Source organism: Epinephelus moara, chromosome 21 (genome assembly GCF_006386435.1).
Source record: "Epinephelus moara isolate mb chromosome 21, YSFRI_EMoa_1.0, whole genome shotgun sequence".
Lineage (NCBI taxonomy): Eukaryota > Metazoa > Chordata > Actinopteri > Perciformes > Serranidae > Epinephelus > Epinephelus moara.
Genome location: NC_065526.1, coordinates 8,850,125 through 8,867,439, shown reverse-complemented (window position 1 = coordinate 8,867,439; position 17,315 = coordinate 8,850,125). Strand labels below are relative to the sequence as shown.

Below are 17,315 nucleotides of genomic sequence, written 5' to 3'. Positions count from 1 at the left end.
GAAAACCTGTGTGAAATCTAACCAAACTTGGCCTCTTCTATTTCTCTTTGTGGCTTGAAATGCTATGAGGATGTGAAACTGTAAAACCCCAAATTAAATAGAGTAGACCATTGTGCTACCAGGTGGATGTTGATGGTTAGAAGAGTGAAGCCCTTTAATCTGTAATTTATTAATCATTAAACATTATTACATTATTCATACTGGTGAACAAGGACCACTTCTACAGAGGGACGTTCACAACATACATATTACATTATTATATACAGTGCAGTGCATTACAGTGGATCGTTATATGTGTATTACCGGGATGGAGGGATGGGGAGAGTGGGAAGGACAGAGGGTTAGAGGAAAGGAGGAAGGGGGGAGGAGTGGTTGGAGGGAGAGGGAGTTGTGATAGTAAGTTGTCTTTTTTATTACTTCTTTTCTTTTTTTTTAAACCACAGTACAGTTTGTTCTATAAAAGTTAAACCCATAGAGAGATAGAGTGCCACATTTTCACAGCTACTGTTAGGTGAACCTACTGGAAGTTGACTCTTGTGGGAATATCAAATGAGATACATTTTGTCATGAGATGCTATAGAGAGATGCTATAAAACATTCTAAGATAGTCAACCTCCTTCCAGAGTGCAGAGACCCTGGAGGGTAGGCCAAAGGTCAAAGGTCAAAGATCAGATCAACGTGCATGCGTGCTGCAGACATTCAGACGTGTTCGGCCATCTAGAAAAACGGCCGACCTCCCTGTTATTTCTCCCTCTATGTTTAGGCATCATTTTTGGTGCTTTCCCTTTTTATATATAAAAAATACAAAACATAACAGCGAAAAGAATTCCGTTGGTTTTCCCGTTTTCTCCTTTTTCATTTTTCCAAAACTGTTTTTTGTTCGTTTTCATTTCAACATTTGGTTGGGTTTTTTTTTTTCCCTTTTCTCCTCCAGTCACTTACATATTGACAAAGTATACAATATTTTACAACTGAACAAGACTGAAAGATAACATTTGATTTGTCCAATCAGATACAAGGCCCGCATCCTATATCCAATTAGAGAAGTCAACTGGAAGCTAACCAGTAGTAAGCAACACAACAAGCCTATGGTGTGAAGGGAGCTGTCCGATTTCAGCTCTGCATTAACATGAGCACCCGCCCTCGGGCACAGTGGGCTCCGCTGGTTTGTCCAGCTTGATGTCGATCACTGAGAATCATCAGTTAAGGGAAAGACAGGTGGTTGAGAAGAAAAAGTCAGATAGTATGACCGGTCATGTCACAGTCAAATGCTTGAAATTACAGCACACATGTAACAGGGTAGAGGGCTGGCTGGCACTCAGCTATTGTCTGGTACTTTAAAGATCACAGAGAACATCAAAATGTTTGCTTTCTTCACCTGCACTCACGCCACAAACATTTTGTTGATTAGGGTAACATGTCGCTTTTATCGCACTGTAAAAATGTGATCTGTGGACTAAATGTATTATGAAACTGTGTTCGACAGAGATATCGGAAATGTGTTACTTCTAGTCAGGGACGTGTTCAGACATTTTAAAGGGGCTGTTTCTTTAAACTGAAGCCCCCTCCGCCAGCCCCCCCACCTTAACTTTAGGTGTCACCTATCAGCATTTCCCTAAATGGTGTTAAATACGGTCATTTTACTAAACACAAATCAGTCTTAAACTTGTAAACTGTTACAAGTATTACACTATTAGTGTAAGTTAAGATAAAGCCAATGTCATTGGTAAACCAGGTTTGAAACAACTATTTTAAAATGCACCTTTTTTTCTGCAGCTATGCCATATTTCATATGCCATATAAGCATTATGCTCCCTACAAATGCAACAACCAAATTATACAAATACTGTGCTTCCCTGACTTTACAGCAACTCAATAATTGCTGTTGAAGCCCAGGAATTAGACTGGAGTAGGCTATATCTAGTTCTGTATGTAAAAACATAAGGGGTGGGGGGAAAATACCGCACAGTATCGCAATTGTTTTTGTGGCAATATTGTATCAGTACATGGACACACAATATCTTTTTTTAATTATATGAATTATCAATATGCAAATACAAATTGAACTTTTGGTAGTCTTCCAGAATAATAAAATCAAGTGCTTTTTTAGATGCAGGTCGCTGCGATAAAAATGATTGAGTGAGATGAACAGACTGAACAAAAAAATCTTATTAGATAAAAAAGACAAACAGATTATGACAAAGTTCTTCTTTGATTTGCAATAAAAAAGGTAATAAATCACAACATATATTGCGGTATATGTTATCATAAAACTCAGCATATCACAAAACCTTTATTAAGTTAACCTAACCAGCATGTTTGTGGACTGTAAACACTCAAAAAGGCTCCAGCAGGTCATTAAGTTCAAAAACCACTGCAGCACTGTGCTGCCGTAAAAATATCATTTGATTATAAAATGGACAGATATTCTATCAAATGTTCACGTTGTTTCTGCTGCTTGCTTAAATTTTTTGTAATGATAGCATTGTGCCAACCTCCGTGACAGGGCAGGTTGGCACACATGGACAACACGACTTTAATCATGAATCACCTAATTTTAGAAAACATTATGTGTATGTTAAAACAGTTTTATTGATAGCTTTGACCTTAACCTTTTATTTGCCACTGTCTTGAGTATTTTAACATTAACTGTGCCGGAGAAATGCGGCAGAGAGTAAAAAATGTGCCAACCAACCCCAGTCTCCCCTAAATATTTTGCATATATGGGGTACCAATAAAATATTTACTTAGCATTTTACTGAGTAAAAAGAAAAAAAGCAGAAGTTTTGACTGTCAAATGGATCTTATATTGGATCCCTGACCTCTTGTCTTATTTCTTTCCACGTATTTGTTTAGTATAGGTACCCAGTAAGCAATACTCCATAATCTAAAGTCAGATACTAGTTGTGTATCTATCATGTTTTCCTGAATTATTCACAAATATTGATAAGCACCTCTCATTTCTATCAGTCCCTCATCCATCCTCCATCACACATCCTCAGTGTCTGTCACCTCCCAGACAACCACTATGTGGTGCTACACCTGTGCATCCTCACTATCCTCCTGGCTCTGTGCGTTTCCTCTCTATTAAGCAAAAAAGGTTTAATGGCTGATGCCTCAGTAGACAGTAGGCTGGGCGGTCTGTTTGTACGAGCGCCAGCAACCACTAAGAGATTAAAAATAAGCTGTCTGTTTCTTGGCCGTGTGGCTCCCGGCACAGTGAGTCACAGTGGCTGTAAAGGATACTGCCTTCAGGATTTGCGTCGTCCAAGCTTTCCATTCCAGGTAGGGCTGCTGCAACCCGACGAAACAGCTAGGAGGAGAGAAAAGGAGGAGATGAGAGGAGAGGAGGGATCAGGATGGATGAGGAGAAGATGTATGTCGGGGAGAGCAAGCAAGATGGGAAGTAAGAGTAGGAGGGTTTAACATGCATAAAATTAATATTACATTTGTCCTGAATGGACTACAGCCCCCATTTTGAACATATTATGAGTTTTATGTATAAAGTAAAATATTTTAGTCCACTAATTAACTACTAAGTTACATCCTAGTTCTGTTTTAAGGAGCTTGTAATGTTCAGTGCCGACTGCCTCTTCCTTTTCCTTTGTTTGCTAATTCTGTGCTGCACCCACTAGAGTTTGTTCTGCACACTATCCGCCTTCTGCACACTATCTACCACACTTGTTACCAATTCTTTCCACATATTCTCACATAGAAATTGTATCTATTCACGTTGGTGACTTGATCATCTTGGAGGGACATGGGCATGGCAGAAAAGCTGGGAGCAACTGACGCCCAAAATGCAGTGAAATATGGTGAAACTGCAGGGATCACCTGTTTGACATTGCAGCCTGTCTTGGCACTGGTCTCGATGAACATGACGTTCAGCTCTTTGGCTCTCTGCTCTCCTTCCTCGATCATGATTTGCCTGCAGAAAAAAATCAAGCCAGACTCAGCATCACGACGTCGAAGGATAATTTATTCAGCACTGACTTGTTGCTTTTAACGACAGGCTTCCTTTCAGTAAGAAGAATATCTCTCATAGCTGAATGCTGTATCTGACATGCTCACCTCTTCTCTTCCAGATCTGTTTTGTTGCCGACTAGCATGATGATGACATCACTTCCTCTCTCTGTCCTGACATCATCGATCCATTTGCAGGTCTGCTGGAATGAATTCACATCTGTGGAGAACAAACTCTTACTTTAAATCCAGTCTCTTTTTTTGCATTAAAATCTCATATACAAATAGTGCTTCTTACTGTGTTTCATGTATGAAAGACGGATCAAAACATACACTACAACGCATACATGCACACAGGTTAAATTAGCAGGTTGCTGCTCACTCGTAATGTCATAGACGACCACAGCTACTGTAGAGTCTCGAATGTAGCTGGGGATGAGACTCCTGAAACGCTCCTGCCCAGCAGTATCCCACAGCTGCAGCCTTACCTGCATTTACACACACACACACACACACACACACACACAGAAACACACACACACACACGTTCAGCAGCTGTTCCAACATTAGCCATCACACTACACACAGACGATACAGATGTAAGGCCTTGTAAGCACACATCCAAAGGGATAAGCCAGTATCAGCTTGTGCGCAGGCTGACAGAGCCATAATATCCTGACTATGAAATAGTATTAATGCTAGCTAAAGCAGATGATCTGTGGGAAAGGCTTTGACTCCTTCGGGCTAGAAAAGCCAACGCTATTACCAGCTGAAATAACCTTAGGATAATCGTGTTAGTCTGTGAAGAGAAGAGTAATTAAGCTAATCAAATCAAAGATTAGTGAAACCAGAGTAGAAATTGGGGCATTCTTACTTAGGGTGTCGACTGGCTACAATGGCTCGAGCACAAACACATGAATTCATCTTCACATGTGTATCTACATGCTAACTTTAAATGAAAATCAAGGCTTCCTACTGTTCGGTCTTCCAGGTACATTGTCTTTGATAGGAAGTCTATTCCAATGGTCGCCTGCAGTGGAGAAAGAACAAAGAGGGGGAAACATCATCAGTAAACCCAGACTTTAAAAGCCAAATGTCTCCCTGCACCATCTGTTGTTCTCAGCAGATTGAATGTTGTTTAAATGGAGGAAAGCACAAAAAGCTGTTAAGTTTAAAAACAAAGAAAAGAAAGAGAACCAATAAGCACTGAAATTGAATCAGACTGAAAAACAGATTTCATTTGTTTTGCCCCCGGGGCTCAATCATTTGACTTGTTATGTATCAAACCTCTAAGAAAGGCAAGGGACAGGAAAATCTGTATTCGCTTATTAAGAGCCGAACATTGCTATGCTAACATTTCCTTTTGATAACTGCAGTGACGGCATTCAAATTACTTTATTTTACATGGACTGTGATTTGTAATTTGTATATCAAGCAGGTATTTAGGGCAGAAAGCTTTCATTGTAACATTATTCAGCTCTCAATCAGTCACTTTTATACCATAGAAGGCTTAAAATATTGTAAACCTACAGTGATTAGTCCCATTATTCTGTTTATTCAAACATCAGAGGACGATTACTAGAGAAATTGTTATAAAACATTGCAAGAAATGGACAAATAGAGTGTATGCAGGAAGAACTCCCATCATCATATCTATGTCTATATTTATAAATTCCTCTTAATTAGTTTCTATGTTTTCTGGTCTGAGTCTCACCTGATATGTGTTGTCGAAACTGTCATACATGAATCTAGTGATGAGAGATGTTTTCCCCACTGGAACAGAGAACAGAGATCGGTTTGTCGTTAAATGTTAATTCAGATCATAAAGAATCATAAATCATCCCCTAAACGCATGAACACACAATGTCCTGAATGACGTCGACATAATGATATGAAAATGGGCATCCATTGTGTTCCTCAGTGTGACAAAATGACAGGAAATGACAGGCAAGACAGCGCAGTGTGACATCCAACCACTGGAATCATCACTATCAAACTATCAAAGAAGAGAAGCCATTAAAAGAACATAACATAAGCAATGTCATGTGCCCTGGAACAGAATCTGACAGATAATTAAACATTCAGCTGTCCTAACATGACATTTTTCCAACCCCCCCAAAAAATCACAAAATTTACCACAATTTGGCTTTTTCTAGAGTTAATTTCTTTCATTTTCTGTTCTCAAAGGAAGATCAGACATATAGAAGCATAGTTTTCCAAAAGCAGATTAATTTGACTAAAAAAGCTATGTAAATGTTCCTCACTATCAAACTAATGTGAAAGAAATTTATGGTGATAAACAAAGTTAACGATGAAGCTTTTTAGAGCTGCAGGTAAAATTCTTCAGTCACTTTTCAGATTAGTTAATTAAAGGTCCAGTGTGTAGGATGTAGTGGCATCTAGTGGTGAGGTTGCAGATTGCATCCAATTGAAACTTCTCCCATATGCATGTTTTCATATGCATGTGCAAACTTTAATGGCTCTATCTAGAGATAGTGTTTGGTTTGTCCATTCTGGGCTACTGTAGAAACAACATGGAAGAGGACCTGCTCTGAATGTAGATTTAAACAACTCATTCTAAGGTAACAAAAACACAATTATTCTTAGTTTCTGGTGACTATACACTAATAAAAATATATTTATAAATATGATATTCCATTTCATATATCCCCCTAAATCCTACACACTGGACCTTTAATCATTTTTGTCCATGACATGTCAAAAAATGGTGAAAAATGCCGGTTCAGGTGTCTTTTTATTTAAAAATCTTCACACTGGAGAAGCTGCACCCTCAGGATACTTTACAGTTTTGCTCAATTTCATGATTTGGATTATTTATTGATTATCAAATAACTCTGATTATAATTGTATTTGTATGATTGTTTTGGTTTTGTACTGGATGGCATGTATTTTCTCGTCAGTTGTGTGTATTTGTATAAAGGCCCATCTAGCCCATAAAGGCTTTAAATGCTGTGGTCTGTGGCATCGATCCATGCTATACTCGTGCCGATAAATATAAACGAATATATATTGAAATAAAATATAGTGGTGGATTAATTTTCTGGTGACCATCTGATCAATGGATGGACTATTTGTTTCATTCTCTTGTGTTTTATTCTTCCTTTAATTGTGATGAGGAAAAAAGCTTTTAATGACAAGCAAGAAAACAGAAGTTGTGTCCAAAAATGGCCACTTAAAATGCACAAGGCCATCCTTAAGCAGACGGATACAAAACACATATTTAGCAGCCTACATAAGCTGGATGATGCCTTCTCAGAGGATCAAGGTGAGCCCAGTGAGCTGGATTCTTATTGACATCCCACCATCACCATCTTTAGCACCATTTTACATCCCATCTACACACGACTGAGGACTGGACTTTTCCAGCAGGCCCCGGGCTCTCATGCAGAGTCTCCCTCTATGCAGACAGCAGTAGTTTTGAAGCCAGCGATGGGCAGTGGCCACACCAGGCCTCGATTCAGCACCACGGACAGCAACATTGCAGTGTGGGCCACACAAACACACACACAGGGAGGCTTGTAGTCGACACACAGCCTCCTCATAGACATGCAACACACACACACACACACACACACACACACACACTGAAGCATGACAATGTAAGACACAAACAAGCTGTTGTCATATCAGGCCTGATGATGTGTATGTATTGTGCTGCTGTATTTAATGGGATATGTGCTCCTCTGCTGCCACTCTGGATGTCTGATGTCTGAACACGTATTCAGGCAGCTTTACAGCGCTAAACCATTATCGATCAGCACCTCCCGAATTTGTGCCATCAGGCCAAATCACACACGCACTCGTTCCCACCCTGAATAGATGGCTTATTGAATAAATAGTATAATGTTGTGGCGCTGTCAAGTCCGTTTTTATTGGATTATTTATGGGACCGAACCGGAGACTGCGAGGTTTAGAGATGCTACAGACATCGCCAGCCTAGGGTGTGTCCCGAACTGACACATGGGGGACTGTTTATTATCTTCTCTAAATAGACAGAAAAACACGAGAGGTGAGGGAAAATGGTGCACTCTTGTCATGTAATGGAATAAAGGATGTTTATGTTGGAAATAAGCGATGTGAGGGAAATAAACCGGTTATGTGAAAACAGGCTGAGCATATTTGTCGGTCACTGCAGCACATCAAAACATCCGAATTCATTTCGCCTGCTTTGATGCCAATATGGCACTTTGCGACAGCTAAATAATCCTCAAGGATATGCAGCACAATTGGCTATTATTGCTGAGTGATCGTGATGATTATAATTAATCCAAGGGTGCAATTTACATGCATGCGGTTTTTTTTCTCCCGGTTAATCAGATCTTCTACAGTCACAGATTGTGCCAAAATGCACATGGGCGTCAAATTACCCCAAAGCCAGGCAGCCGCATCATCTAGATTCAGCCCAAACTTTTAAAATCAGTAAGGATTACATACATGGCCTTCTACATATACGCATGTTTAGCATTAGAGATGGATGACACCAAACCTGCCCAAGATCTGACTCACCGCTCTGCTCTCCCAAAAATACGAGTTTAAATTTCCTCAGGGGGTTCCCCAAATCTCCTCCAGCTGACATGGTGGCAGATAAAGAGCTCAACTTGGATTATTTTATATGTTCTTATCGCTCGGCGTCTCCTCCGTTGTGGGTGCGCAGGGGGATCCTCCTCTCCTCACAGAATGATGGGAATGCAGCTCAGCATCCTCCTGTCAATTTTAGGGTGCTTGTGCGCCTGCGCGACCTCACCTATTTCAATCCGTCACCTTTCTGTAGGAAACTATGTTTTTTTATGTAGATATAGGATAAAAGATAATAAGACATTAATTACTGTTACATTAAGGTGAATGTAGGTTTGGTTGATCATAGTGATAGCAGATAAAACCAGCAGTGAAAAGTAGCAAAGCACATTTACTCAGTTACTTCAGTCATTGTGTTTTAAGTTAAAGTTTAAGTTTCTAAATATTGTACTTTTTACTCCTCTATATTTATCTGACAGCTGTAGTGACTTCACAAATTAAATATATTCTGATAAAACATATCATCTTATAAAATGTGATGTATTGTGAATGATAAAATGCACAACACTATATAAAGTATTTAAAGGAGCGGTGTGTAGGATTTAGTGGCATTTAGAGGTGAGGACTGAAGACTGCAACCAGCTAAAACTTCTGAGCACAGTGTTCTTTTTTTTCCAGGAGGTTTTTAAAGGCAGCAGAATTATCTGCAGAGGCCTTTTCTTTTCCAAAACAAATAGACTCAGTGTTTTTTTGACACTCACTCGATGCTGAAGAGCCGCCAACTACAGTGGCTGAAGTGGAAAAAAGAATGGCTGTTACACCCTGAGGTCCCCATTAAGGTCATGTTTTCCTTGTTTTCAGTTTTTGCCAGTATTTCCTGTTTAACTTTGATACTCACTCTTGCCTCATTTCAGGTACTTTACTTCTCGCCCCTGTGTGTTTCCCTCCTGTGTGATTAGCTGCCCCACCCTGATTGGTTTCACCTGTCCCTCATTACCTCTCCTCGCTTGTGTATTAGTCCTTGTGCTGTCCTTTGTCTGTTGCCAGTTTGTTCTCAGCCATATTCCCTAGTGTCTTTAGACTAGGCCTGATTTTGCATTTTGAACCTGCTTAAGCCTTCTGCCTTTGGATACTTTTGTTACCGTTTTTGGACTGATTGTGCATCGACCTGTTTTTTTTTTGTTTTTTTTTCAGTAAAAACACCTTGTGTTTTTCGAGTCCTGCGTCTGAGTCCTTTCTTTGTTGGCTTCAGTCTGATAATGGCCCTATCTATAACCATGTTTACCATGTTTGTCTGCTCTGGACTACTGTGGAAACTACTGTGGTGCAACATGGCACACTCAGATTCTCATTTTCAGGTGATTAAACACTAAAGAAAACTTATTTATCATATTGTATTCCACTTCTGCCAATATATCCCCCTGAATTCTGTACTACATCTGCAATAACTGCTTAGGTTTTATGTTAACGAGAAAATCTCAAAACGACCCTTGTTCCAGTTTCTGAAATATAGCTTTTTTTTGTCATGTAATATGATAGTAAACTGATTTGGGTTTCAGACTGTTGGTCAGATAATTTGAAGATGTGACCTTTGGCTATATAAAATTGGCGTTCATTCATTACTAACATTTTATAGATCCAACAATCAATAGATTAATTAAAACTTCGACTAGCTGCAAAATTACAATGCTACTTAAAGATTTATGCATTAATGATAACAATATAAATAATTTATATATATATATAAACTCCAAGCCCCCAGTTTGTATGCAGACCAACCCACGATCACTTCAGGGAACACATCATACAACTGTTTTCACATGCTTAGCAATACTTGATTAGCAAACTGACTTTGACATTTAAATTTAGTGGAGTGTTCTTTGAAGTGGCAACGAAGTGTTAACAAATTATATTAATCCTCTGAGATCTTAAAGGTGCAACGTGTAATACCTGGACATATGCTCCATACTAATAGGAGGAAGCATTTCACCTCTAAGCCGACTACTAACTAACAGCAGGGCAAGAATACGCAAAACTCACCCAAACTGCTGAAACTCTGGGAGTGCATCAACATAATGCTATCTGATCAGCTTCACATGTGGCAGTTGTAGCAAGACCATAGTAGAAAGAAAACATCTTCATCATATAAAGTGTCATTTGAAATGTTATTCAGAACGGTTTGTGTTGTCATGAGTTGCACTGCCTGTGCTTCCTGTGCTCGTTGGCTTTTCAACAGTCTATACCTGGAGACAACAGATTTGGGATTTTGGATATCAGACTTTTGATTGTCTGACTCTAGACATATTTTGGCTTTACCAGTGCTTGGATTGAGACAACGATTTAAGATCAAAGAGTTGAACAAGTGACAAATGGTTAGCTTGTCTGTATACCAGCCTGAAGCTGCTGACCCAACCACACCAGGACTGTGGATTTCAAAAGCAGAGGAGGCAGCTGACGACATAAAAAGACCACTGAACTTTATTTCGACAGAGATTTCTGGTATCTCAAAACAACAGTAACTATCAGACTTCACTTCTCCTCCTCTCATGTTAGATTGAGGGCAGGACAGATGCTACAGTGACTCACAATCGCCTCTCCATGCACAAGTGGTATTACAAGCAGGGACGTCACCAAATTCTGGGCCCTATGCATGAGTAATCTGTGGGGCCCACGTCTTTCCTCTCTTGATCCATGTTTATCTCACACACTTTTTAATTTTTGTTTTATACTGTGTAAATCTTTTTAAAGTGGTGAGGATCATTTTGTGTTTGCAGAAAATAGACATAAAGGAAGATTAGATGCATAATTTGGAGGCCTTTGTTGATTACAGCTAATAACAGTAATTATCAATTCAATTTGCAATAACAATGCATCAATAATGCATTCTCAATAGACTTTTATTCATCTCCTGTCAGAATAAACATATCAACATGTCATCAGCTTGTGCAAAAATGTCAACTCTAACATTAATGTTCGAAATCAAACAGCTCTGCCTCCTTCTCCTTCCAGAAAGCAAAGCTGCGGTCAATGTATTTACAAATGTCCTCATTGTTGAAACAAGAGAAGTCCGTGTCACTGCCGCACTCATCCGGAGTAGCACTTTGAACTATAACTTTGGGCACGAGTCTGGAATCTGGCAACAGTGATGATGATGATGCTGGTAAGGGACAGCGGCAGGGTCTCGAGTCCCCAAAGAAGCGAACTTTGATGTCCTCGAAGCCGTCGCTCCACTGTCGACTCCCGGCCTGGATTTCCTGGAGAACAGCCTTGTGGAAGTCCCTCACCATCTCCCAGGAGAAACTGCCAACGTGGTCAAAGACTTCGAAGCAGAGTAGATGCCTCATCTTCCTCTCCTCGGGCGACAGCTCCTGCTCTAAGATGTGGAAGTATCCCAGCATGAAGAGTTCGAGGGTCAAGCTGTCGTGGGTCACTGCGGCGCCATCCACGTCTGGCAGGAACTGCTCCGGGGAGAAGGTTACTCTCTGTGGTGGATTCCATGAGGAGTTAGAGGAGGACAAACAGGACTTTGGTGTGTCTTTGAGTTCTAGTTTACCCCTCCAGGAGTTTAGCATCTTGTCCACAGCACCGCGTTGTTGGCAGAATTGAAACATGGAGGTGATTTTCTGTTGGGGTGATGCTCCCGTCACTCTCCCTGACACTGCTTCCTGTCCCTGTCTCTGCCTCGCTGCTCTCACTGATATAGCATATGCAGATTTCTTCCAGTGGCTCAGGAACAGCACCACTATACGCTCTTTCCTTAAGCTGGTCGTCTCCATCACAGGTATAAGTTTCGTAGGAGGATCACAGAGGCTGACGTCACAGCTGAGAACTGTGTTAGCATGCTGGTTGTTTGAAGCTCCAAACACAACCTGGCTGTTCAACCCTTGGCCTCCTTTCACAACCCCAGCGAAGGGATAAATACTACCAATCTGACCCTCAAAATTGGATCTGAGGTTTCTGACCGACACCCCAGACTGCTGGATCTCCCGCTCCACCTTCTCCCTCCGTGCTCTGCTGTAGCTGTTGGTCTCCAGACGATGGCTAAAAGCAGACGCCATCCCTATATGAGGAATCCTACATCCACTAGAGGTCTCACCATGTGCTGGCACCGTCTCCTGGCCCTGGTCTAAATCAATTCCTAAACTATCTCCTACTCCATGCAAACCATTCCCCTCCATCATCATGCCTTCCTCTATCCTCCTCTCATCCCCTTCTTCTGTAGTGTGGGTCAGATTAGCCACAAGCAGTGACATGCTCCGAACAATCTCTGACACACGACTGCACCACACTGGCAGAGTCGGGTGCACTTTTCCCTCTGCGTCCATCTTTTGTAGGACCTCTTTGTTGAGGGAGATGTTTACGATTGGATCGGGTAAAATGGCCCTCAGTTCCTCGGTCAACCTGGTCAGCTCCAGCTCAAAGGCCTGGCAGCGCTTCTGCAGTGAAACAGTCTCAATCTGCTGCTGCAGGTACATCAGGTCATCCTCTGTTAACAGCTCACCAAAGGGCCCCAAGACTGCGTTGTGGGTTTGAGAGTACTTCCAGCCATCCACTGGAGTGTAGCCGTTAGTCAGGCCCTGTTAGAGGGACAAAGAGATTTTAACAAACGATCCTTTGAGATGATTTTGTATAAGGAGCAATTTAAAATTTTTATTATGTGCGTTCTTGCCAAAATTTAAATAAGAAAATTGATACTGTTCTCACACCTGTCCATTCAGTATCATCTTAGCTTAGCTTAGCTTAGCTTAGCTTAGCACTAAGACTGTAAATAGGGGGAAACACTAACCAGGCTCTGTCTTAAGGAGACTAAATATGTCTTCCAGCCCCTTTAAAGATCACTAATTAACAAGTTATACCTCGTCTGATCAACACATAAAAAAACAGGTGCAAAAACATGTTGCAGCTTTATGGGAGGTTATATACCAGACTATTTATTGTCTAGGAGAAGTAATTTCCAACCTCACACTGATCACGCAACTTCAGAAAGTCAGTTCTTCCAGCCAAGAAATAATACTTTAAATCTGAGTTTTTTGCTATTCGACAGATGTTTTTTTTCTTCTTTGCGGAGTCTGTACATCTTATCTTACTACATGTCAAATCTTGAGTCTTGACAGCCCTGCTAGCAACAGAGCATTTTTATTTGCATATTATGTCTTCTAAAATTAAGGCCTACCATGTTAGACGCTCTCCCCTTTTTTCCCTGATGTCATGCTCTGCCCTGCTCTGAGGTTATGTTTTTCCATGGCACATATAAATCATTCTCTTGTGTTTATTGCTTCCTGTCTTATTTTGTTACTCACCTCTCCTCTGGTTTCAGATCACTTCACTTCCTGCCTTTGTGCCAGTTTTAATTGTCTGCCTCACCCTAATTAGTTTCACCTGTCCCTCATTAGCCCTGCAGTCTCCGGATATTCTGTTCACCTTTTCCCACTTCCCCCATCAGACTCTCACCATTTATACCAATCCACTTCCTTCATCATTTGATTAGAGTTTTGCTGCCTGTTTTCTTGTGGTCTGCTTGTTATTACCTGCCTACTTATGGTACTCTAAGCCTACAAGACTTCTTTTTACAGAGGGTCCAATCCTGCTACTTGCTCTCTTAATCCTGAGGCTCTATTCTCCCCCTTGAGAGCAGACCCCAAGTCTGAGGACCACTAACTTAACCAGTATCTTCCTCTTCTTATCCTGCTAAATATGATTTTGTACACAGATTTGTATTCATGTAAACACATACAGCCAACATATATGACCACAGACTCACACATAGCACATAAAAGTACACATGTGTACCTGTCTCCTCTGTTCCTCCTCGTCCTGCAGCCTGACCTGTAGTTGTCGCACCATCACCTGCCGTTTCCACTCTGCTATGGGGCGGCCGGCTTCGTCATGAGTGGGCACCAGGGAGTCGACATCAGCCAGGATCACATCGATGATTGGTACCTCCTCCAACAGCTCCTCACTCTCAAGCTTCTGTCAGTGTTCAGCCATGTAAGACAGTCAGAGCGTCAGTGATACAGCCGGGTTTGTGAAAATAATATCATCATAAAAACCTCACACAGGTCAATATTCTTCTTTCTTGCTTGCTCTTTGTAGCATGAATTTAGCCCCTGTGACGCCAGTAGAACAAATTTAACACCACAACATGTACCCATGTACAGTTCACATTGTTTAAGTATTATTCCCAGTGTATCCTGAAGACAATATCAGCCAACTTTAATGTTATCTTTAGCACTTCATACAGAGTTTATGTTTATCTTGAAGGTCGTACCGTTTGTCCAGTGAAGACCGCAGTGAGGCCGGCCTGTCTCAGAGACTTAATAGACTTGATGTGGGACATCAGGGTGAGGTCCCTTTCTGGAGGCTTCAGATAAGTGAACGATGTCACCACTGTAAACAAATGATGCAAAGGCCAGATGTCAAAAATAGAGTTTTAAAATGAATCAGTATTTCTTTCTTTTCAATAAAAAGTACCAGTCATGTATAAAATATTGTGTCTAGTGTCGGTTCACTTTCAGTTGTACATAATGAAATGCAAACATGCGGTCTCTCTGTTAATCACCTGAGGACGCCACCTGTACATGCTGCATGGAGCCCGGGGTGATTTTCTTTGAAGTGGCAGCGGGGGTCAGAGAGGGAGAGGTCACAGGAAGTGGGGTAGGGTGGCGAGGCAGGGGGAGTACCTCCTTCACCGGCTGCTGGGGACACACACACACAGCAGGGGTGAGTCATGTTTAAAGGGACAGTTCAACACTGTTTTCCCACTTACACTAAAAAGTGCTTTTATTTATATGCTGCTGCCAGTCCTGTCACCAAAAGAAAATGTTTGTATTGTACGTTTCCACAAACCACGAATACATTACTTTGCATGTTTCATATGACATCACTTTTTAAAGTGACGTAGAATATGAGCTGACTTTGTCATTAGAAGGTGGAGGTGATGCTTGTGATTTCTCATTGCTGTGTCATTGCTGTGTTTCCAGCACCAAACGTGGGTGATTTTATAGCAACTCACTGCTGTTTTTCCATCAAGGATAGTACCATGAAAAATGGTTGTTTTTTTTAAGAATCATCACTACATTTCCAGCCAGGACTTTTTTACCGAGACGTAGCAGAAACTTTGCTGCTTTTCCAGGAGGGATTGTGCCTCCAAAACTGGGTATTTTGAGCCAAAACATGGTCTTTCCCTCATCATAACCTGTGGTTTTTGTGCCTAAACATGACCAGGCATTACCACAGCATGTGGAAACATAAAGTTACAATGTATCCACAAATGTAACATATCCGTAGTTTGCAGAAACATACCCTGCCAGGTTATTTTCTGCAAACTTTTAAGAGATTCAGTGATCCATTTTTGCTTTGGTGCCTTTCTTTTATTGAGCATTTTGAGAATAATGAAATACGTTGTCTGTAGGGCTGGGTATCAGTTCTCAACACATTTAAGGTATCAACCAAAATATCCCAGTACCACGTAGTATGGAAGGATCTCTATTTTGACCCTTTTTGCGCCGGGGTTCTGATCCCAGACTTTACCAACACCCTACTAGATCAGCAAACTTTCTGTTGCTGCCGTCTCCAGAATCCACCTTCCTCCTGACGAAAGGTCAGTTCAACATCTACCCGCTTTGCAAGAGCGAACACAACAGCAGCAACAAGCACAGTTGCAACAAAGTCACCCTGAAACAACCTGACTGAGTCCATTTAACCATTATGTAATGTTAGATAACGTCCATTCACATCATGGGTATTGAATCTAGTGACACCAATCTATTGGTGTCACTTTAAGGGGAATGGTATCATCATTTTTTAAACAATACGCAGCCATAGTGGTTAGTGAACATTTTGCTGATATGTTCAGTATCAACATTTTTGTGACAAAACATTATTTGCTCAGCATGTTTCCCTCAAAATGTATTTGCTGTTTCAAATTAACTGTATGTGAACATCATTTCGAGGAGAAGGGCTCTTTTTTGAGTAGTGGATAAAAAGACACAAAAAGGGAGGCAAAGAAAAGATACATACAGTCAGTTTATTCAAGTCAAGGCTATAGCTTTTATACTGTAGACAAGCTCATGCTCATTTACAGTATAGAAAGGTCAATCATGAATGACAATATTAATCTTATACTGCTTATTTTTGCTGATATTTTTCATGTAAATTACTTAGAGGTTTTTTATAAGCATTTCCTCTTTTGAGATTTAGCGCAACGTACAATCTAATTCAGCAGATAATCGTACTCAAAGGCTTTGGTTCACATTTATTTCTGTCAGTCTCCCCTTTGGATGTTGCATAAATTTAGACCATTCATAGCAGGAAAAGTAAAGGTAATATTAATAACGACTCCTTTCCTACAGTACACATGTGTTTCACTGATGTTAAGTTTAGGTGTTTCAGTCCTTGCACTGATGATTGGTCACCTTGCTGTTCTCCATGTTGGCTCTGCTCCGTCACAGTCAGGACTTCCAAGGCAGCCGGAGCTCCTCTTTCTGAAAATGACAACAAGAACAACAACTACAATAAACAATGACACAACCAGACAAAGTGAGCAGAGGAGGACCCCTCCAGGAGGGAAATGCGACACAGAGCATCACACACTATGAACGCTTCCAAAGTAATCTTCTAAGAGGCCGAGACCCCCTTGATGCCACACATGCTCAATTTAAAGAACACAGGCCACAGCTCGTAGTACCGGGAACAAAAACAACAAGTGGTGAAACAGGACCCCGCTCAGTGAAGGTAGCGTAGCCCACACAGAGTGCAGGAGAAAGTGTGTTAGAGTTTGGAGAGACATGATATCCTGCGTCAGGTAACCTTTCTGA

The 17,315-nt window shown here is 40.9% G+C and overlaps 2 protein-coding genes across 2 annotated transcripts; both read right to left on the bottom strand.

Annotated features, from left to right (window-relative positions):
- Window positions 1–123: 123 nt before the first annotated feature.
- rab6bb (RAB6B, member RAS oncogene family b) lies at window positions 124–8,694 on the bottom strand. Its single transcript, XM_050033450.1, has 8 exons — window positions 8,491–8,694; window positions 5,678–5,736; window positions 4,940–4,993; window positions 4,346–4,451; window positions 4,072–4,183; window positions 3,835–3,928; window positions 3,247–3,313; window positions 124–1,189 (listed from the first exon to the last, which is right to left on the bottom strand). The coding sequence occupies exons 1-8, from the start codon at window positions 8,558–8,560 to the stop codon at window positions 1,125–1,127; spliced, it is 627 nt and encodes a 208-aa protein (XP_049889407.1). The 5' UTR covers window positions 8,561–8,694; the 3' UTR covers window positions 124–1,124.
- Window positions 8,695–11,465: 2,771 nt separating this feature from the next.
- espnlb (espin like b) lies at window positions 11,466–16,928 on the bottom strand. Its single transcript, XM_050075120.1, has 6 exons — window positions 16,914–16,928; window positions 15,059–15,191; window positions 14,768–14,886; window positions 14,290–14,469; window positions 12,707–13,076; window positions 11,466–12,583 (listed from the first exon to the last, which is right to left on the bottom strand). Exons 1-6 carry the CDS (start codon window positions 16,926–16,928, stop codon window positions 11,466–11,468), a joined length of 1,935 nt encoding a protein of 644 aa, XP_049931077.1.
- Window positions 16,929–17,315: the final 387 nt, after the last annotated feature.